The 22,300-nt window shown below is 46.4% G+C and overlaps 4 protein-coding genes across 4 annotated transcripts; 1 reads left to right on the forward strand and 3 right to left on the reverse strand.

Moving 5' to 3' along the window:
- Window positions 1-195: 195 nt before the first annotated feature.
- F5Y00DRAFT_12380 (uncharacterized protein) lies at window positions 196-5,449 on the reverse strand. The gene has a single exon (XM_048004092.1). The coding sequence runs from the start codon at window positions 5,362-5,364 to the stop codon at window positions 400-402; it is 4,965 nt and encodes a 1,654-aa protein (XP_047867478.1). The 5' UTR covers window positions 5,365-5,449; the 3' UTR covers window positions 196-399.
- A 1,433-nt stretch (window positions 5,450-6,882) lies between these two features.
- On the reverse strand, window positions 6,883-8,065 carry F5Y00DRAFT_267733 (uncharacterized protein; the record flags this gene model as incomplete). Its single annotated transcript, XM_048012117.1, has 2 exons — window positions 6,883-7,238; window positions 7,303-8,065. 2 exons carry the CDS (start codon window positions 8,063-8,065, stop codon window positions 6,937-6,939), a joined length of 1,065 nt encoding a protein of 354 aa, XP_047867479.1. The 3' UTR covers window positions 6,883-6,936.
- A 5,190-nt stretch (window positions 8,066-13,255) lies between these two features.
- Window positions 13,256-15,837, forward strand: F5Y00DRAFT_251723 (uncharacterized protein; the record flags this gene model as incomplete). The annotated part of the gene is made up of 2 exons (XM_048009853.1): window positions 13,256-14,232; window positions 14,295-15,837. 2 exons carry the CDS (start codon window positions 13,256-13,258, stop codon window positions 15,835-15,837), a joined length of 2,520 nt encoding a protein of 839 aa, XP_047867480.1.
- Window positions 15,838-16,519: 682 nt separating this feature from the next.
- Window positions 16,520-22,253, reverse strand: F5Y00DRAFT_230076 (SAC3/GANP/Nin1/mts3/eIF-3 p25 family-domain-containing protein). Its single transcript, XM_048006855.1, has 2 exons — window positions 21,859-22,253; window positions 16,520-21,623 (listed from the first exon to the last, which is right to left on the reverse strand). The coding sequence occupies exons 1-2, from the start codon at window positions 21,920-21,922 to the stop codon at window positions 17,152-17,154; spliced, it is 4,536 nt and encodes a 1,511-aa protein (XP_047867481.1). The 5' UTR covers window positions 21,923-22,253; the 3' UTR covers window positions 16,520-17,151.
- Window positions 22,254-22,300: the final 47 nt, after the last annotated feature.

Genomic DNA, 22,300 nt, shown 5'->3' on the forward strand with positions numbered 1-22,300 from the left:
AAGACGACTTAGTATATCGTCATGGAAAGGGGCTCTTACGTGTCTTCGAAGTCATTGCGAAGTAAAACAGAGGCTGATAATTCGGGTAGGTAACTATGGTTTCTTAACCTAAGGTATAATCCAGGAGTATAACAAGCTTACGAATAAATGGCTACAATATATGATTTACCACGTAGAAATGATGGCCTAATTGGCCGGCTGATAAATGCAATATATTCCGTCTCATAAACCTACTTAAACCTACTACGATCCAAATCCATATATTTCATGTAGATAGGTACAATATAAATAATGGTATCCGCGCTATTCCCGATTCCAATGAAATAAACAATATATATACTGCACCAACACACTACCAAATCCAGTCCTTCTAGTAGTAGGTAAATTCCACTACATCCATCACCACTCACCCCCACCCCAATCACCGCCCGAATAATCCACCGCACCCGTCTCCACGTAACTCGCACTAGCATCCACGCTGAAACTCCCCTCCATCGCCATCATAGACGTCTCGTCGCCCATATACGCCGTCTGGCTCATGTCTACGTTCATGTCGACGTTTACGTCTACGGCGACGGATGCATCGATGTACGTCGCGTTCGCGTCCATGTACGTTGCGTCCGCGTACGATGCGTCTATATATGCTGTTGTGTCCGAGTACGCCATCATATTCGCGTTCATATCCATGTTCATGTTTGAAGAGTCCACGTATGCCGCTTCTGCGAACGCGGTAACTTCTGTGTTGGCGTTGCTGTTCGTTGCGTCCGTATACGCTGTGTCCGTATATGCGGTCGTTTCCGTGTTCATCGTATTCATGTTCGTTGTATTTTCCACTTGCGAAGTATCCGTGTAGTTCGTATTCATCTGCGTCGTGTCTGCTATTTGCGTGTTATCTGTGTAGTTCATGTTCATCTGCGTTGCTTCGGCCATTGCGGTGTTCTCGATGTTGTTGATTGTCGTGTTATTAATGATGGTGGTTTCTGGCTGGGGCGCGTAATACGACTCCGAAGTTTGGTGAGATTCGGCGGGAGCCGGTTCGGAATATGTTTGGTGTTCTTCGTTGGCGTATCCGGTGTTTTGCTGTTCATCGTGATTTGCGTAGTTTTGCTCGGTGTGAGTTTGTTCATGGGCCCCGGTTTGAGCTTCCTGATACTGTTCGGAGTAAGACTCATGATGCTGTTCTGACTGGTTCGTATATTGTTGCTCGGAATAACCTCCATGGTACTGTTCAGACTGTTCTGTATGGTGTTGTTCAGATTGTTCCCCATGCTGTTGCTCAGAATAAGTTTCGTGCTGCGGCTCAGAATTTTGAGTATGCTGCTCAGGATTTGCAGCTTGATGCTGCTGAGCCGTAGAAGCCGGTGCATCAGTTCTACCTCCAGCTAAAGCAGTAAGAGCACCTCCGATTGTGGCGCCTATGACTGCGTAAGGGTCTGCACCTCCTTGCCCTTGATACGCGGGTTGGCCGGGAGGCATCTGGTAGGCGGCCTGGTTAGGACGGACTTGGTAGAAAGGTTGACCGGGAGGACCCTGGAATCCTGGTTGTCCAAAAGCAGCAGATTGTTGCACCTGTTGTTGCACCTGTTGCTGCATCTGTTGCTGCATCTGTTGCTGCATCTGTTGCTGTATCTGCTGTTGTAACTGTTGCTGTATTTGCTGTTGCGGTTGCGGTTGCGGTTGCGGTTGCATCTGAGATAACGGTGGTCGTCCCACTGGAGGCCGTGAGATCTGATAAGGGGCTTGTTGGTTTGCCATATTTGGTTGTGCAGCATTATAATTCGCCGGAGTTCCTGTCATCCCCGGGTTCTGTACTATAGGGGGCCGACCCGGTGTCTGAACACCAGCGGGTTGTAAGCCCTGCTGTAGCTGAGGTCGGTTCATGGCCTGCACCTGTTGGGATGCAATACCTCCGCCTTGAAGTATCTGTGTCTGTGGTGGCGTAGTATAAGCATGCTGTACACCTGGCGGCCGTTGTTGCTGGCTGTTTTGAAGCTGACCCTGACTCTGATGTTGGCCTTGAGGTTGACCTTGCATATTATTATATATATTATTTCCCAGAGAAGCTCCGGTTGCCCCATTCATTCCAATTGACTCGGCAATAATTGCGCCCCCTATCGCCGCCGAAGACTGTTTTAAAGCGGGATTCTGCCAGGTCTTCTTGGCCCATTTCTTCATTTTCTTGCCTGCATCGGACAGTGCAGCAGCTGCCTGAGCCGAGGTGAAAGGTTTATTCTGTCCCGGTATTTGTGAGAAATTAGAATTAAGCCCGGGGGTTTGGGTTAGTTGTTGCTGTCCTTGTACCATCGACTGACCGGCGAATTGTTGCATGGTTGGGGATTGGATCCCCTGAGATATCTGCGACTGTGTAGTGGCTCCATGTATTGTGCTCGTAACTACTTGCCCAGGTTGTCCACTGGATAATTGATTAAGATTACCCATGCTTTGTTGCATATATGTTGGATGATTTTGATTATTTACGGGTGATTGTACAAGGGTTTGTTGTTGAGTCGGTGCCCCCTGTATAGTCGGTCGAGGTTGTCCATGCTGTACTGTCGACTGAGTCGGCTGCCCAGATACTGAACTTCCGGAAAGTTGTACATGGTTTCCATTTATGAGCTGTTGCTGAGGCGGTCTCTGCACTGTCGCTTGCACCATCTGTTGGCCTCCGGGTTGCTGCTGGGTAGGCTTCACTGATACCGTCTGTCCCTGTATATATTGAACTTGTGCTGTAGTAGTAGGTATTGACTGGTTCTGTGTGGGAATATGGGGCGATCCGACTTGGGAAGGCAGTGGCTTCACCTGCCCCGGGAGCATGGGAAATGGTTTTGAAGCACCGTTGATAGCAGGGCTGGGTGATTGAGTAATATGTTGACTCGCTTGAACTTGAGACGCTTGCGCCGCCGTCGGCCTTATAACATGAGGAGAATTCTGATGAATGGTCATATTCGGCGGTCGGTTTTGACCTGCAGCATTCTGCGCAGTACCGTACGTATGTGACGATGCGGAGGATGGCGGTCGATGGAGAGAGGCGATCGAAGGAGCCGGCGAAGAAACCTGACTCTGTAATGGAGAGACAGGTTGGGCTAGAGGAGATGGAGGCTGTGGTTTATGTTGCCCTGTAGCTATACCGGTCGGCATATTCTGGCCTGGCTGTTGGTTATTTTGGGGCCTTTGACTAGGGGAAGAATTTGATGGTGGTCTCTGTTGATTAAATGCGATGGCTTGTGCGGTTGTGGGTTGACTCGATGCATTAGCTGAAATACTACCAGAGGCCTGAATTGTAGTCGGTATGCCATGGTTGGGTCTTTGGACAGGTGCCTGTGGATTGTGCGTATTATTTATAATCGTCTGACATTGTGAGTGTGTACTGTCTAAAGAGACATGTGTTATCGACGAGCTCTGCGAAACTTGAGGAGAGTGCTGTGATGAGTCCGATATTGATGGCTTCTGGTAATTATGCGCTTGGATAGGTTGTCCAGTTGGCTTCCCAGGAGATACTTGAGGTACCATGGGATTAGGATGGACCTGTGGTACAGAACCAGGTCTAAGGGGTCCCATAGATGATTGAAGTCCTTGTTGAGACGTAGGATGAGGTCGTATTGGAATATTAGTTGAACCCATCGCAGGGGTTCCAGAAGTAGGGCTAGCGTTTCCAGTGTTCTGTGAAGCTAAAGGTTTCTTCTGTGGCTTACTTTGGAAGATAGGAGAGCTAGATATGGATCCTTGGGCGCTAGTATTCGAAATTCTGTCTGGACTTGCTGGTTTCTGAGGTCTAGATAGGGAAAGCGGAGCAACTACAGGGAGCGGCTCGTTCATGATAGGATGGAAAGTTTCCGTAGGCTGATGAGGGTTCTGGAAAGAAGCACTTTGGCCGCTCGAGTCAGCCAGGGCTGCGACAGGAACGGAAGGCTTGCTTTGCTCGGCCATAGATCCTGTCGTTGTTGGTATTTCCTGAAAGACATATATTCCGGGTCCCCCTATCTTTGGCGGGGATGGTATATGAGATGATAGTTGAGTTGGTAGAGTGCTGACCCGATGAGTACCTGGACGAGTGATATTTGCCGTCTGGAGCGGACGCTGATCCCCCGGGGTGCCATTCAAGTTATGAGCAGGTCTGAGTATCGATGGCATACGAGCTGGACCAGAATCAACAACAGAAACCCCCGAACCATAAGAGATACTCTCGTGCCTGGCGCCAGATCCTGGCAAGGTTGGGATGCTGGTCTGTGTAGGCTGCGGTTGTGAATTATCTTGTGTTACTTCTGTTGGTGGCACTGCGGGTTGGAGGACAGTTGGAATAGGTGAAGTATCAACTTCTGGGAGAGGTGTGGATGTAATTGCTGACGTCCTAGGATCTGACGGTTGCCTCAAAATACCGGGGAGGTTATGAGTCTCTTCCGAGGGTTCAACAAGCCCTGAAAGCGAATGCCGCTTCTGGTTGATAGGGCCAAGTTCTGTGTTTTGAGACTGAAGAACTGATATACTGGACAATGTCATAGAGGTTCTATATGAGTTCTTCAGTTCCTCACTGTTGATTCCATGTGTGGGTTTCCATGTCTCGTATTCGTTCTGCTCTATCCTAGCCGCTGGTGGCCGTTGAGAAGCCACGACTTTCTGTTCTGCCTGAGGGGGTTCCGCTTGCGCGCCATCCACGGGCTTAATGGTCTTTTTTAGCGGAGGATAGGCAAATGAAGCCGAAACTAGCGGATACTCTTCAACAGGTTCCATGGTCTCTCGAATTGGATGCTGTGCCGGTGCTTTCTCTTCCACTGGATTCCTCTCCGTCGACAATTCTACAACAGCATTCTGGTGAACATTGGGTTGTAAGGGTGTTTGGGCGATCTGGGTTGCATCCATTTCGATGGGAGCTAACTCCTCTGCGCATTTTTCTGTGTCGCCGCTGGCAAGCTCGGAAACGAATCCTACGGGCGACCATCTTTGCGACGATTCAAGTTCTGCTAGTGGTGATTTGCTCTTATTGTTCATTAGGGATGCTGGCCCTGCGGTCGTATCGGTTGTGACACTGTTCTCATTACCGGCTGAGCTTCCATCGTTAAGCCCAAAGTACATAAAGTCGTCTGGGTCAAAATAGCCCGTAGCCCCCATTTCATCTTTTCCATTAGCCAGCGCCGTCTTTCCGTCATTTCTGGTTACATTTGGAGCGCCTTTCTCAGTAACTTTATATTCATCAACGAGTTTATTCACTGGAGTAATGTCGAGGGGCCCGAAACCGATGCCTACTAATTCGGGAAACTCGTCGCCTGGTCGCGGGAAATGGTATTGTGTAAGGCCAGTGGTTTTGAAGCGGTAAAACCACCGACAACCGTCGTAATCGGACTCCCATCCTTCGGGAATATGTGCCATCGTCAAGAAATGCGAGTCTAGGACGACGGCTACCCTCTCAGTGGGGTAAAGAGGGCTAAAGGTATATGCGATACGGCAGAATCGTGGTCTGGATAGTAGAGGGGCTCGAAACACGCAAAATAAAACTCAGTGCCAACTAAATCAGGCCAGGCCAGATTAGAACGAGAAAAATTAGCATCTCCTTAAACGGATGGCTTGAGGAAGTAAATTCTGAACAGCCTTCAGCAGATGACAAGAGCGAAGGAGGCCCTTCCTAGGCGGAAGTATGAGAGCCTGAGCTGACTTGTTGCCCGAAGTGGTCGAGACCACGGTAAATTGCCTTGCAGGCTTCTTTCTAAGAGGGCGTGTTGCCTCCCAATTCCCACGTGGTCTAGCATGATGTCTAGCCATTCTGGATATTGGTCCGTCGAATGGTGGCGTATAGCGTGCAGCAGCTGAACTTCGAAACAACCATTTTCGTAGTAGTTTGTCTGTTTGCCAATCAAACCACCAATCCCAAATTAATTCCCCACGGGCGTTGAAGCTCATGAGCAAGTCTATCAGGAGACCATAATATAAAACTTCTGAAGAAGTTGTAATCATCCCAATATAATAGGTTGAAGGAGAATTCATATATCATAGCTATAATAAGTCAATAATATTGAACGAAATATTCAAGATATCCACTATTGTCTTCGGGGTTCTAGATCCAGATCTACGTTACAGTAACATCAGCATTTCAGCTCGAGCAGGGGCCCCTGGTCAGCCATTCAAAGCTTAGGAGACACGCGCTCATATACTTCAAACGAATGCTCAACTTAGCTCCCAATCATTCTTACAGATAGATTCTCGTGGTAACGGTAAGCGAAATATTAACGAATCATGAATTGCCTTCACGAAAACATTCTACCTAATCGGATGTTGAAGAGGCTCTATACCCCCATTCAACGCTTAGATAGGGGTCCTGTCTTACCCCAAATTAGTACGTAGCTGTATAATACAGTCAGGTTTAGTACAATATACTGCGTTCGGGCGTAGTACAGCTATAGTTTACTTTTATACATAATTCCCCATCCGGCCATTGTCCAGCCGTTATTCAAGTTAAGAACGCTTAGATATCGAATGAATTGAGTTCGACACTGGCAAGTATTGGTGTACTATACCGTTTCACATACATGGAAGATACTTTAGATATAGTATAAATCAATAGCCAGGTAATGATGGTCATGATTATGGCTATACCTAAATTCGTGGATGTCTAGTGGATGTATATATCATCTATGTAGATCCCTACATACTCAGTCACCTTGAGGCATGACACTAGTGCGTTGAATGTCCAGAGCGCCCCCTTCAAGGTAGGCAGAGATAGAGTTTCGCGTGACATCAAATCCTCCGCTTCCGGCCTTCGTCTTACTCCGGGGGCGAACGAGGCTATTCGGACGTCAGCAGCCGTATAACCTTATACCCTCACGCCGGCCTAGCTTTATTCCGTGTAACCCCTCTCCTCCAGAGTTGGATGAATGACCACCATAGTAATATCAAGCCGATACTTTAGCGCGGACTCCTTTTTTATCATATCACAACCACAAGTAGTTATTCCATCTGTTCCGGAGATTCCGACTGGGAAGCCGATTTACGCAGTCTAAACTCCTCGACGCACTGCACAAGAATTTCCGGATGGAGAGCTTTCCCTTTAAGCTTTTCGAGTAACTCATCGGGTGGACAAGTCTTTATAATATACCGAATGTCCGTCGAGGACATGTGTAGCCTGCTATCGCTAGCCGGGATACAGCGAATCCACCAGTTGGGGTGCCGCCTGTTCCAGCAGACACGCATTCGGGTTACCATCTTAATATATCTTAGGTGTAATTTCTCGGTCGATTCAGCATTAGATCCTAGGCGTAGGACGTAGTTTAGCTTAAGTCGATACGAATTAAATTCTTCGAAACCCCAACTTACCTTGCATTATGAGTGCGAGTGAACTCAGAAGCCAAGGTGGCATATTCTTGATAGCCTCCCAAGGATGTGGGCGACCTCGATAGAGAATCCGTTTCCAACTCCCATAGCGGTCAAGCTGTAGGCAAACTTCACCCTCAATCACAAAATCCGCTTCTCTCCCGACGTTACTGACAATTATGTTATCGCAGTCCCATGGGCTGCGCCCAATCCTGTCTGGCCCGCTCAAGTACACAAATTCCAAAATAAAACCATCTTTCTGAATTGCGCACGTAAGATCTCTACGGAAAGTATCCCACTTGCTGCCACCTTGGTCATAAACCCAGAGCCAATCGTGGGGTCCATTATCTCCTGACCATAATCGGACCCTCTGGGCCATTGTAAAGCATGCGTCTTCCACATACTTCTTCGACGAGTTGTTCGACGAGTTGTTCGACGTGCGGTCGCTTACGGGGATAACTATCACAGCGATGGCATCAATATCTTGAGAGCACGAAAAGGCGTAGTGAACCATGGCCTGATGGGCGCGGTGCGGGGGGTTGAAGACTCCAGGGTATATAATAATTCGATTTGTCCGGTCCTGTCTGAGCTGCGGTCTATAATATCCGACACCCTGTTTAAATATCGGGCGGCGCTCGGAGGGGTCTGTTTCATCACCGTAGTAGCAAGTCTCGATATAGTCCCCTAAATCCGCAACAGTGGACTCTTCGTCTTCGTCATCGGTAAAGATCGATATCGACGAGAATGCCTTTATTTCGGCAGCCATTACATCGGCTGGAGAGTTGACTTCGCTGTTGATAAGTGGACTGCACCTAACCCCGATATACATTTATCAGTGTTCCTGATCTACTTTGAAAGGGGTAGACACATATTTGCTGATGAGTTTTACGTACTGAACCTCCATAGTTACGGTGTCTAAATAAAATAAATATCTCGTAAAACAACAATTTTCATTGCCAACGTAGTTGTCCGTATGGTTTTCTATTTACAGTGTAGGAAAGTTTCGTTGATACTCAGTTTTGATTGAAACGATTGGATGCAAGTTGTCTAAATGACAGTGACAGCTCAGTTTCATGTGTCCTAATTGTTATTGTTCTGCACTTGCGTATGGTTGTTGTCACGCACTGCATGTTAATTGCTTGCCGAGAATAAAAATTACTCTGAATATACTACGATGTACTTCGAGTCACGGGCCAAATCTTTACGTCACAATAGAATTTAATATATTCACGGATTATACCTCAACACTATGATTAGGTGACGAGGTACTGCCTTGGTTAAAGCATGATTTGCATGGGTCTCGCTAATAAAAATAAAGAAAGCTCATGAACTTTTGTCAGATATTCTATTTGTCCGACATATAAAATGTAATAGAATGAAATCTGTTACCAAATAACCTTTTAATGGTATAGCTGTTTGTTCGACAACTTTTAGCTTTAACTTTTGAGTATCGCGAAACAACAATAGATATGAAGGTCTGAGCCAGAAGTCTTGCACATGTGGAGGTCCCCAGCACCGTATTTCAATGTTACCATTTTCTATTAATACTGTACCAGCCACCTGCTAAGCTGGAATTTGAATAGTAGCCCGTACGCTAGATTTAGGTGGCTCATCACTATATTTTAGCGACATCAGCCACTACAGCTCAAATGATACCGTGCTGTCCCTTTTTACTCGCACGTTGTTTACCAAGACCAGATGGGCAAGACTTGTAACCCAAACCTTCGTACATAATATCTGAATATCAATACCTATTGTAAGTAAAGTCTTAAGGCCACATTGATGAAAAGAAGATTATGAGTGTTATAAATCTAAATAAATATAAAGAGTTACCTAACCTAAAACATCACACCGACATAATAGATAACTAAAGAAGATAGTTTAATAGTCTACAATTTCTTTAGGTTGAATTTGTAATTAGGTAAAGACTTTATAGTATATTCGTACAAGTTTAAATAAAAGTCTTATAACTAGACTAACTATAAGTTATCTATTGTGGTATAACCCCTGCTGGAGGGTATAAGAGTCTTTGTAGCATAAGGTGCGTCGACACATATTGCAGAAGACTAGCCGCTATGTATAGATAGGTCTCGTAGTTAAGTTAGAGTTCCTCGCAGAACAACGAAGTTGTCTCCATTCCGTTTGGTTCCACTTCGTGACAGGGACGCAGTAGTGTAGAACCCCCCAAACCACGCAAATGGACCGAGCGGCGCCAAGGCCGTGCGTAGGCACTTGAAGTAGCGTTTCTTCATAACGGAACGGTAATCCCGGGTAAACAAATCGGAATATAAATTTATAGTAAGGCTGCATATGCGGATATCTCGAGAGATAGATTGCAGCGCATAGCGTGGAATCGTGCCGGGGACAAACTTCTCAAGGGAAGTTCAATCCCCGTATTGTCGGTGTTGTATCACGATCGCGATACGAGATACAGCCACGCGGAGTCCGCCATGCGGTCTAGAACGCTGCTGTGCGCATGTTAAAGGGTGTTCGGTTGCATGTTTGTTACTTACTTTTTAGGTATAGCATTTTGATCGATTGAATAATTTAGTTATTATTTTGCATTTCTTGGTAGCTTCTGGGTGTTTCAACTTTAATTGCTCTTGGGACGATATAAGCTTGTTTGGTAGATAAAAAAATTGGGTTCATCGGCAACTTCCATTAAGTACGTGGAATTGTACCTTTGAACTTTTCGACGGGAATAGGGGAGATCTCAACCGATTGCCACGGTCATGGTGAGTCACCTCATACTTCGATTCAGGGGTAATCGGGTATGGATCTAAAGATATGATTTGTGGCCTGACGTTATCAACTTATAACTGCTAACAATGAGTTGATAGGTAAGGAGTTCGGGAGTGGCAATATGTTTATTCTTGCTAATAAATAATAGCAGCATACATTATAGTGAATGAGTCAATTTTACTGTACATAAGTCACGATGTCCTCAAGTGCGAGAAAAACACAGGTACACTGCTGGTCTAACCTAATTGGTTGACTTCTTTGATATTATTCCTAGGATGGTATTCTCGCACTTGAGAACATAAAATGAGTTATTTTCTAAGCAGTAGGTTTCGGGGTAAACCGTTCTTAAACTGCTTTGATGGTTACACTAGACTCTGACTTGCAATAGCATGTACGGATTAGCTAATGAGCGCATTGACCACAGTCAATTGACTCCCTAGACCTTCGTTGCTAGTATGCTTCAATACCTATCGTAAATACTTGCGATCGTCGAGTTACCGATATTTTGCATTCTCGTCTGACCAATTAAGAGCGTCGTCACACAGGCTGCATCAGAAGTATTGTTTCCCGCAGTTCGTTGCAACGTGTCAGACTCTTGTCCCCATACGTTCCGCAACAGCTGGGCGTAGATGACGACAGGAGACCCATTTGTTTGGCGCGCAGCGGTCCCACAGGCGCACAAACGTTGGGTCTCTCCTGCAAAAGATCGTCGCTGGATCTCTCGTAAGAAAACGATCGGGGACTCCACGGCCCAGAGATACATAGATTGCGGGGTTGGCATATTCGGCCGGTGGATTGGGTATGTCAGCAGAGGAGGGGGGGAAGAAGAGAAGGAGGAGGTATTTATTTATTAGTGTAGCGCTATACAACATGGAATTCGCGTGCGGCGGCGGACAAGTTGGGAACCCGAAAATATGCACTGAGCCGAGTTAGGTAAGACATTGACGTCAGAGTGTCTATAGCTTCAATAAGGAAAGGGTTCAATAAGGGTCGGTCTCGCATTTGATGATACTTTATCATGTCTAATGGCGTAGATGGCGTCGATAAGCAGTAGCTGGATGGTGTGGTGTCTTGCGCAACTATTTGTAAATCTGTATATGAAGATTCTAAAGTACCTCTTATTCCCAGACAATTATATCGTTTATCCCGCATCTCGCTTTTCAACTTTTTGATACTATATCTTGCAGCTGCGTTTGTCGATCGCATCGCGGGATTAAGATAAAGAATGGTGATGTAAATGCGGTGAACTCACATTCGGTTGCATATGCCCACAACGTCCACAACGTCGACGCATCTTCCTTCTCTCGGAACGACCGGGGTTACCTAGATGCTTTAAATGACTCTGTTTGGTTGAGGCTCTGGGCTTTCTAGGCTTGCTTTGGTGTGCAGTTGTCTAATTAAGCGGCTTGGCCCAATCAACCAATCGTATAACAGGATGAATAGTCTAACATGAGGATCTTGAGGCGTCGTTCCCGCTGGTCCGCTACAAAAATTTTAAGTCTAAGGCTATTAAGGCTATTAGAGCCCCACTGCCCCTGCATTGATAGCTGTACCTGATAGGTTAATAAGTCTTGTTGAATATGGACGGTGTGCTTGGTGAATACTTCGTACTGTGACTTTGAACTAAAACGAAACAAGTTATGCTTGCATGTGATTTTAAGCAGAGTTCACATAATGCTATAATTTCGATATGACTTACTATACTATGAGGGCTTCCATTTGGCTTGAAATATTCAGCTGTTCTTTGAGGCTCTATCTTGCGCTTGTCATCTTGTTTCATCTGTACCATAATCGTAAAGTTAAAGGTTTATGACAGCATTGTAGCGGAGTGAATGGGGGTTGGGCTCGCACATACCGTAGCCCCATAGTGGAGCGATTTGTATGTGGAGTGGGGGTGTGCATTGCGGATGGTTAGACACTGTATCCCTATAATTTGAAGTTGTGTAGCGCAAGTAACCTTACCGTCGGTACTAAATCAGGTCTGTTGATAGGTGATAGGCTACTGTACACTACACTACCTACATGATCGTGCTCCCATCATACATACCTATGTACCTAACCTATTGAGATTTACTATAAATCGGTAACCAACATCCATCTTGCGTATTGAGATAGATAGTTGATTTATCTTTATTGAATTTTTAAAAGGTCATCTTTGTTGTGTTTCCGTACTATATCAAGCCACCCGTCGGCGTTTCCATGTATAATGGCAAGTCTATAAATAGATTGAATCTAGATCTCATTCAAGAGTTCTATTATCCACCTTGTCTGGCCACGATGAAATGTCTTTAAATGTCCTTCAATGCGTAGGGTCCCACATGCTTCGTACAGTATCCACATGCGTATGGTATCACTACACTACACTACACTACCTCACTACCCTATATTACATACGTACCTGTGTTTAGGTACACGTAAACAAAGAGAGAAGTAACGACTAGACAAGTAGGTAGTTGCTACCAACTCCTTTATGTATCTTTGAGCATTCACAGTGCTTAACCCCCCACTCAATCTAGTGATGGTTGGCCACTAGCGTAACATGTTTAGAGGTAGCAACCTTGCCGTTTCCCTTGAAGCCCTGGAAGCCAAGAAGGTCCCAAGGCAGGTCCTGGATCCGCTCCTATCAAAATTTGAACAAAGCTGAGTGGGAGCATGTGGGCTGGGTGGGTCAAGGTTTCGCGTCATCTCTAAATCTTGAATATATCGATGATCTTCTCCTGAAAAAAAATCTCCATCTCGGTCCAATCCACTCTCTTAAGTCCCGAAGGCATAGTGCTACATAGTATATACATTCGTTTTCCGATCCAATTTCCATTCTTTTTTAGCTACCTACCCAACGTTTCATTTACTGCTTCTTCTCCAGACATCCCCGACTTCTACCCATTCAATAGGGATTCAGGGATCGTCCTAGGAACATACAGATCTGGACCACTTCATTGTGTGTTACGATCCGTCACAGCAGCCCTATTCAATAGCTTCATCATTCGTTACTCATATTTTCCTCCTTCGACAACCGGTCTGTAATAATAACTTGAACAGCATATTTCTTGTTCCATATCTTCTCTATCTCTTGGTCTGATTTAGGGGCTTGGATATCTTAATGTTTGCTAGTCATCGTACCGGTAACTGGTGATAGCTCTCAGTTGATAAGAATTTCAACACCGCTTCTGAATCGCCGTTTGATAGGATACTTCGGGATTATATTCATTTCAACATGCCTTATGCAAGCAATCATAACGAGTTCGACGAGAAGGGTTCTCCTACTCTAACTCACTTCCCAACTGCCTCAGACACAGCTGGCGAACAAGACAAGTATACGGAGAAATATCCTCCGGAGCGATCACAACACCTACAAGTTCCTGCTGAACCAGGGAGGATGCCGACGGATCATTCCCACCTCTCAGACACTGAATCTAGAGACCAAGCTACTCGATTAGTTGACGATCTCACGTTACTCCAGGCAGAACAGGCGGTTAGCCATCGGGAATCGAATGAACTTCGCCGTGCTCACTCCAAATCTCGCAATCATGAGCCCGAAACCGAGGATGTGTTCAACCAACCCGCCCAAGCTTCTTCTACTATACCGCTGGAGAATCCTAATCAACTAAATAAGGTTTTTAAGGGAATCAAGGGTCTACCTCGCATAGTTCGATATTTCTTGTACAGCTTACCCATTGCAACTATTTTACTAATCCCTGTCTTACTCGGGAGGTTTACGCCAAAAGACCAACAGACTGTCATTGGAGGGCCCGGTGGTGAGGATCTAATGTGGTTTGGCATCTGGCTTGAGGTTGTTTGGCTCTCCCTGTGGGCGGCGAGAATAGCCACCTCCATTCTGCCGTTTATCGTGGGCATCGTTGCTAAGGTCTTGGGCTCCGGTAATTCTAAGAAATGGAGGGAGATAGCCCGTCAGCTCGAGTTGCACACTGCGCTGTTCCTTTGGATGCTTGCCGTGCTGATCTCGCACTACCCGATCCTCAACAACCACAAGGTTAAGGCCAAGGTACCCGAAGAAGCCGACACAGAATACCCATTTATAAACTGGATCGATGTTGTCTACAAGGTTATTGTGGCATTTTTTGTTATGGCCATCTTGAACTGGGTTGAGAAGATTTTGATCCAATGGATTGCCGAATCTTTCCATTTGCGAACATATTCGTCACGTATTGAGACAAATAAGCAATGTGTTGCGTAAGTTACATTCGTTTTACCATTTAAGTTATTAACATATATCGCTAACTGACGCTTAATAGATACTTAGTTCATCTCTACGAGTATTCTAAGGATAAGTTGGTCCCGGAGTCATCAGTTATGGATAATCAAGGACCGGGCTCTGGCGCAAGGACTCCCATGGCTATGTTTTCAGACAACGCTCGTGATACTATGGCAAAGGTCGGTGATATTGCCAACCGTGTGGCAGGTGATTTCACTGGGCGTGAAGTAAAGGCCAGAAACCACCCGCGGAAAGTCGTGTCCGAGCTGCTCCGTAATAGCAATTCCGCCCAGGTCCTCGCCAGACGTCTTTTCCGCACCTTTGCTAAGCCTGGTGCCGATGTCCTAACACCGTTGGACTTGAATCCGGCATTTCCTTCTATTGACGACGCAGAGGCTGCCTTTAGTGTCTTCGACCGCGATTTGAATGGGGATGTCTCAATGGACGAGCTTGAGGCGTTCTGCGACGAGGTTCATCGGGAGAAGAAAGCTATTGCAGCTTCGCTCAAGGACTTGGATTCTGTCATCACGAAACTAGACAGAGTCTTCTTTTTCATTATCTTCATCATATCAGTCATTGTATTCATCTCCATCATCTCTGCTTCTACAGCAGCGGCTCTAGCTTCTGCGGGCACCGCCGTTCTGGGTCTCGCGTGGGTACTTCAAGCTACTGCCCAGGAATTCCTGCAGTCAATCATTTTCGTTTTCGTCAAGCATCCGTTCGACGTTGGCGACCGAGTCACTATCTACGGCAATACTGGATCCTTAATGAGAGGCGATGATTACTATGTGACTGAAATATCGTTACTCTATACCGAATTCAAGAAAATGCAGGGTCATATCGTCCAGGCGCCCAACTCCCTTCTTAATACGATATTTATCCTTAACCACCGACGCAGTGGTACTTTAGCCGATGTGTTCGAACTTCGAATGAGATATGGCACCCCGTCCAGCGTTATACAAGAGCTCGAGGCTCGAATGACGGAGTACGTAATGGAAAATAAGCGCGATTTTACTAGCAAGATCCTTACGGAGCTTGTAAGTTTCGAGGATGCGTACTGCATGACGGTCAACTTTATCTGTTTCCACAAGACAAGCTTCCAGAACGAATTGACTCGTCTCATCCGTCACAATAAGTTTGCTATCGAGCTGATGAACCAGATGGTGGCGCTCGGTATCGAACAACCTCGTCGGCAGTTCCAAATTTCTGGACAAGACTGGCCCGTTTTCCAATCGAACATTCAACCTCCGTCGTATGATGATCGTCCGCCTCCAGTAAATCCTGCACTCTTAACCGCTACCCGTCGACGTGCCAACTCGCACACTCAGGATACCACAGGCGACATCTTCCAAGACGTCTTCGTGGCCCGTAAGCCGAGTAATTCGGGTATTAATCATCCGCCGCGCATCAACGAGGAGCTCGCTGAATCCAGCGGCTCCATGACCGGCAGCAGAGAGCGTCTAGAAAAGCTGCCTTCTAATGGAAGCGGCACCGGCCGCAGCATCCATCGGAATATGTTCGGGCGATCGATGACGATGAGGAGGAGCATCGACCGCTCCGAGCGGGATAGGGAAATGGTGTGAGGAAGAAATAGGACTCTCGATTAGTGAGAATTTTCTTCGTGCTTAATGATTTACGGAAACCAGCAACATTTTTCTTCTGAGCGGTACATAGACTGGAGCGAGATAAGGTGTAGATTGGTTATATACCCATTTGGAATGCGGAGCTACTTATTTAGATGGCGTACATAACTGGTTAATCTGAACTATGGTTCTTTTTCAATGAGTCTTTTAGATAGGTATTTAGGGCTTGTTGCTAAGCTACTCCACTCCTATCATCACATCCAATATTGGTAGTTTAATTGGCGGCCTGCTTGTTATAAAAAGGGAGATAAGGTGCTTGACTTGGCCTACTGATATATTTATCTATTTATATGGTGGATAGTATTAATTGTCCCGATCAGAATGCTGCCGTGGAAACTCATTCGCGTAGTCGTTAGCATAATGGACGTCTAAAGCAAAAGAATTGCCGCATGTAAGGCGCTCTTTCAATGGTCAAAGATAACTGCAACGCCAAAAGCATCACTGTCTTCTTAATAGATGTCATAATGCACTACCTATTTGATACAGACCAGGACTAGTAAGCACGTGCATATGTCTTTTGGTATTATAAAAATATCTATTAGAACATGAGCGCCATTGTGTAGTTAGTTAGTTCTTCACGTAGTTAGATGAACAAATATATATAAAGCGTCAAGATCATAACATAGCATCCAACAAGAGTCGATTAGATTCATTCAAGAAGATATATCCCATCGCCATGCCGTGTATTGTGCCCGTGCCGTACATGTAATGTATTCTTTAAATTCCCAATTGCCAAACCTAACCCAACAACCCCTTTTCTATGCAATGTTAGGGTTACCTAACCTAACCTACTACACCTACGGGTATCTCAAATATACAATTAATTGATTTGATAAATAAACAAAAGAGGCCGGCCGGAAAAAGTTCACGCTTGCGTCAGAAGAAACCGTTGTAGCAGTAGTAATAACAAGAAATCATGATCTCGTGTCGGTTGATTTTTCTTTTCTTTCGAATGACGCCTCTGGTAACGCCGATCCATGAATGGTGTGATAACGATAATGTCGGCGAAAACAATCCCATTTGGCTGTCCACTTCCGCCGATTTGATCAGACAAATTTTTTTTTTTTTTTAATTATCGTGTTTCTTTCTGCTTCTTTGATATCCTGTTGCCAATCACGTTCACCAAGGGTGTATGTATGTATCCTGTGCCAATGCCAAAATAGTACCAAGTGATTATGACCCCTTATGCCATTGACTATATCCATTTCCTTGACTTCTTATTATGACGCCTCTAACCCCTTTCCGTAGACATTATCAAGAACTACCACGTCCTGAGGTCCTTCCTTCAACCATTGCTAAGAAATTCGCGATATCGGCAAGGTGCTCATCGGCGTCCGTAAGCGAGCTGGCTTTTGCATCTCCACTCTTGGCTCGCTTCGTATTGGCAGGCGACTCACTTCCATTTATAGGCGAGCTTCCGTTTGCGCGGCGTTTTCGCTTCTGGCTCCGGGTCTCTGAGGGTGAACTGCTGATTTGGCTTACCCCTAATTCATCAGCTCGTATGAATGGCGGAGATAGACTGCTTAATTCCGGCGGCGGCGACTGGCTGGGAGGTGCTTCTTCAGCAGTCGGTAATCCGTAATCTCCAAAGCTACCAGGTATTCGTTTCCCTTCTCGCAACATAGGCAATGCTATTGACTCGTGCAAGAATTCGCCGTTCGGCATTCGGACAAGCCCTCTGGCTTTCAAAGTCCAGTATGGATCCGGAACTCTCGATCGGGATTTTGATACTCGACCATTGTTGTAGCCGACACTTGAGCGATAGCTCGAGCTAAAAGTTGAGTTACGGAAGCTCCCAGTTGATGTGGACAAGGTATCTCCACCAGCACCGCGACAGCGAGCTCTGAGCATTGCTGTCTTCGACCCCTCTTTATAAACCTTCGGCTCTGGTAACTCTTTGAGCGGATGGACTCCGCGCTCAATTCGGCTCCTGTTTTCAGCCCTTAATCGCATCTTTCTCTCCTGGACCAGATCCGCCTGAGTTTCGGGGTCGTAATCCCGGGCTGCGTATCGAGCTGCAGCTCTTTCATCCGTCACCCCATTGAAAATACCAGTAGCAAGTAGCGCTTCTTCGATGCTCCGTGACTGTGATACCGGGCTTGATGATTGGGCATGCAGTTGTGTTGGGGTGTCTGCCCTTTCCCGTCCTCTCCACTCAAGACTTGGTCCAGTTGATGCCCTTAGTTGGGCGGTTTCGTCAACTCTGTGCTGGCTCCTCCTTAGCATCGAATCCGTCGTTTGCTGAATGATTCTTTCCTGCTTTTCCCTAGCAGCACGCTCGCGTTTTGCTACATTTTCAGGTAATCTCCACTGTCTCGCTTTCTCTTTTTCTTGATTCATACGTCTAATACGTTGACGTTTACGAAAACCATCATGCCAACGCCAAAAGTATTTCAGCTTGAGACTATTCTCCCTAAAGTTCCGTACTTTAGCATTGACCCTTTCTTCTTCTTCCCTTTGTATGCGCTCAATTTCCGCAGCATGAAACTCATCCCAAATGCTCTTCAAGATGTGAGTAACTGCAAATTCTTGAAGATGTGATTCCATTAACCCTCGGTCCGCACAAACAAACCAACGAGTAAAGTCACTCATCGGGTCGTTCTGGGGTATACTTTGAGGAGCAGAAACGCTTGTAGGGAAGAGTTGCTGTGATGTAGAGGTAGGTTTTGACGCTGGTTGTGAAAATATTGACGATTGGCTCGTAAGAGAAGTTTGTTTACTGGCCTCAGGGGCACCTAAGGGTGTGCCATTCGTGGGTGGTGGGAATGTGGAAAAAAGGCTAGCTGTTGTAGGTTGAAGCGCACTACTGATAGATTTTGATGGGTTAAGGGGTTTTGATACTGATTCTGGGGTGATCGATAAACCAGAGGGTGCAGGAGGTTGTGATCCGTCTTTGTTCGACGAGTCGGAAGCCTTTGCTCCAAGATTCGCGAAGAGAGACTTAGGCGGTGGAATCGATAGGTCTTTGTCGCTGTTTAGAAAACCGAAGAAATTTGGATCTGATATGCTCGTTGTGGGTTGGGCTGCTTGTGATACTGAAACATTGTTTCCGAATATAACCTTAGAATTTGCGTCATAATTCTTCCCATCATTATTTGGACTTTTATTAGCACCGTTGATGGTGGGTTGCAGCCATGGACTAGATGTTGCAGCAGCGTTGTTGTCGGTGTTCGTAGTGCTAGAGGTCATGGAATTGCCTGTTTGTGTAAAGAGCGATGGCTGCTGTCCCGTAGGAGCGGTGTATGCGGTTTCGGTCCTAGAGTTTCCGCTAGTTTGGGTAGAGACCGGAGTAAAAGAAGCCTCTTGAGATACAGGTATCGTGTTAGAGGGTGGTGGGGGGAGAGACTGCTTAGGGGGAACGGCAGTCGTCGGCTTGGTAATAGTATGGTTCCCAAATGTTTGTGGATTTGCTGTGGTCAGGAGGCTGGGAGGTGGCGTGGGTTGACTGTCTTCTGCCTGGCGACCATATCCATCAAGATTCTCGTGCCCATGGCGGTTGCTATCCGCCGGGAGGACGTCTTGGGAATCACTGACAAATAAGCTTTCCTCGGAAGATTCGTCTGAGCTGGTTGTTGCGATGACATTCTCTTCGAAGACAGTTGTACGAATAACTTCCGGAAGAGCTCGCCCAGAACGTTTACGTTCTACTATGTCCCCTGAGAAAGAATGCCGTACTCGAGCATCGATATACTCGCTATTTTGGGAAAGAATAGCATATCCATCTTCATGAAATTGAATACCATGCTTTTTAAAAAACTCAACTGCCTCTTCTTCTGTATCAGTGTGTAGGCATTGCTTTAAAACGGCCGGAGTCAGGTCTTTCGGGCCGAACCGAGGTCTCGAGAACGATCTCTTAATAACTTTCAATATCCCTTTTCGCACGTTGTTGAAATGTATCTCGGCAAAGCAGGCCATGGTATATGAAACGGCCGGGTGGGCTATGAGCTTGAAGAATATCGAGATCGCGTCAATAGCTAATTGACTATATGTTTCTGGATATAGAGGACCCTGCATTTTTCGGATATTGTCGATGCATTGGACGATAGCTATTGCGGATTTGATTCCTTCGGCATTCCCAAATCGAACGTCCCAGCCTTCTATCCTTTCCATGAGCGCCGGATTGTAGGCATTGAATACTATAAAATACCCTCGGAACTCGGGCTCGTTTTTACATTCGATCCCCTGATGTGCACAGTCGTCATATACTTCCATTAGGGAGATTAAGGTCTTGCTTAGTTGCTCGACTTCCTGTTGCTCCGAAAAGTCCGTGGGGGCGAAGCCATCCCGAGAGAGAAGATGAAGCGACGTAACGTGAAAACGAGTGATGGTCTCGAGGCAATATATTTGATCTAGTATCTCGTCGGGCGTCATAGCGTATTTCTGGAATGAGAAGTCTATTCGGATGGCTCGAGTTCGGTCCCAAAGGAAACTATGCCGTTGCGGTAATAGGTCGTCCGACGAAACAAGATCGATCAAATAATCTAAAGTGCGACAGAGGGTTCGGACGGATCGCACGTCCATGGGGAGGGGTGCGTCTTGCCCTGCAGCCGAACGAGCAAGTCGCTTAACCATAAGTGAGGGCATTGCGACAAGATCGCCATTCTCGTCTCTACTCTTCTCCGGTCCTCTGATATCGTGCTCGACAATACGAGTCACTTGCTCCCACTCAGGACACATATCCTCACAGATTCCCTTGAACACAAGCGCCTCGTCGAGCCTTCGCTTTTTGTCTGGATCGTCGATTAGGCCAGCTCGTGTGAGCGACTTCCGCGCCCTTTCCCGGTACGCCTTATAAGTTTCACGAAAACGCTCTATTGCCTGGCGTTGCGCAAAGCTTCCAGGATTCTCGGGCCATTGCGGTGGTTTGATTTTATCCTTGGCTAACTGGTTTCGAATCTTTTTAGCGAATTCATCTCGATCTTGATTGAATCTTGGGTTTCCCGGCACGCCTTTTTCAGTCGAGGTTTCCTGCTTATTACCCTTTTCTGAGCCTGGCGATTTTCGTGATAACTTAGTCCTCCGCTGGATATCATCACCACTCTTTCGCTTCCCATTAACTTGATTTGTGAGTGTTGTGGTATTAGCTGGTGTAGAATTAGTAGCCTGTGCCTGCTTTGGCCACGCTGGTTGCACATATTCGGAAGCTTTTTTTAGGCCATTGGCACCGGTGGTAGCTGAGGCTTGGATGTCACCGGTAAATGCCGGCGTTGGTTTCAAGAAGGGGTTGGGTTTTGAGGAGCTGCCATCGGAGGTTGTTGTCGGTTTGGATGTCTGCGTAAAGCTAGGTCGGCCGAATGATTCGAGCTTGGGAGTTGAATCTTGTTGACTAAAAGGTGAAGGCCGTACTTCGGCACTACTAGTTGTCGGCGTCGAAAACGGGTTGTGCGTGTTTGGGGGTTGCCCATTACTAGGACTGCTAAACGGGTTCGGCTTTAGGTTGAAAGGAGAAGCGGTAGACTGGCCGTTCGTGTTTATAGCAGAGCTGACGTTTTTCTTTTCAAAAGGATTCTTCATATTACTTGGCATCCGGAAGTCATCGTGCCGCCCGTTCGCCATTTGGGTCAGAGTCTGCAGCATCGAAGAATTCGATGAAGGAGGTTGAGCAGAATTTGCTAGGAAAGGATTTGGTGTGGGCGTTGCGCCGCCAGACTGTCCTTGCAAAAATGGGTTGACCTTGGGCGGAGCGAACGGGTTGGCCGGTTGGGTGGACGTTGGGTTGCTAAATGCTATAATTCAAGAAATAGAGTCAGTGGTCTTTAAACATCCTTACATCCTCACTTTCTTTTTTTGCTTGATTTTATATCATATCGTATCCCGGCTTCATCTTTGTTTCTCGCCTGATCCAATCGCTTTGTTGATTCCAGTACCAATATATACTCCAAGATACCGAAGGTTATTGGATTCGCTCGTAGCATATATAGCTTTTATCGTCGGTCGGGGAAGGAAAGCCATTCAACTTACGGTTGCTAGGCGGGTTCGGCGCCTGGCCGACTCCCCAGCCACCCTGCATCTGGGGATTAAGCATTGCGCTTTACCGCCGGGTCTGTTATATTGTTTGTCATGGATCGTAAGAAGTGATCGAGGTTGGCCGAGAGGGAAAGGTGCAAACTGGGGCGGACGGGGACCGAAGAAGTTGTGCACGGAAAGGCACAAAGAACCGTCGTCCTCGCGCGCAAAATGCTGCTCAGATGAGAAGCGCGGACAAAGAGCGTGTACAGATTGAAAAGGACATGTAATGCCAATAGCTGCTAGAGACTTTCGATATACGGATTTAAGTGATATAAGGGTTGGTTGTTCTTTAGAAGTGCTGGGTTTTGCTTGCTAACGATTGACGATGTTGCGATCGTCAACGCGGCGCGGCATTGGAGTCTGCAAGCGGAAGCTGGATTCTTGCCTGACTTGA

The sequence above is a fragment of the Daldinia vernicosa genome (genome assembly GCF_022497035.1).
Source record: "Daldinia vernicosa strain CBS 139.73 unplaced genomic scaffold F5Y00scaffold_10, whole genome shotgun sequence".
NCBI classification, from domain to species: Eukaryota; Fungi; Ascomycota; class Sordariomycetes; order Xylariales; family Hypoxylaceae; genus Daldinia; species Daldinia vernicosa.

What these genes read in the sequence shown, in the direction of transcription:
- F5Y00DRAFT_12380 (XM_048004092.1), bottom strand. Translation starts at nt 5,364, where the DNA reads ATGGCACATATTCCCGAAGGATGGGAGTCCGATTACGACGGTTGTCGG.
- F5Y00DRAFT_230076 (XM_048006855.1), bottom strand. Translation starts at nt 21,922, where the DNA reads ATGCTTAATCCCCAGATGCAGGGTGGCTGGGGAGTCGGCCAGGCGCCG. An exon ending in GCCGAACCCGCCTAGCAACC is followed by an intron (nt 21,624 to 21,858) that starts GTAAGTTGAATG and finishes CTTGAATTATAG; the next exon opens with CATTTAGCAACCCAACGTCC.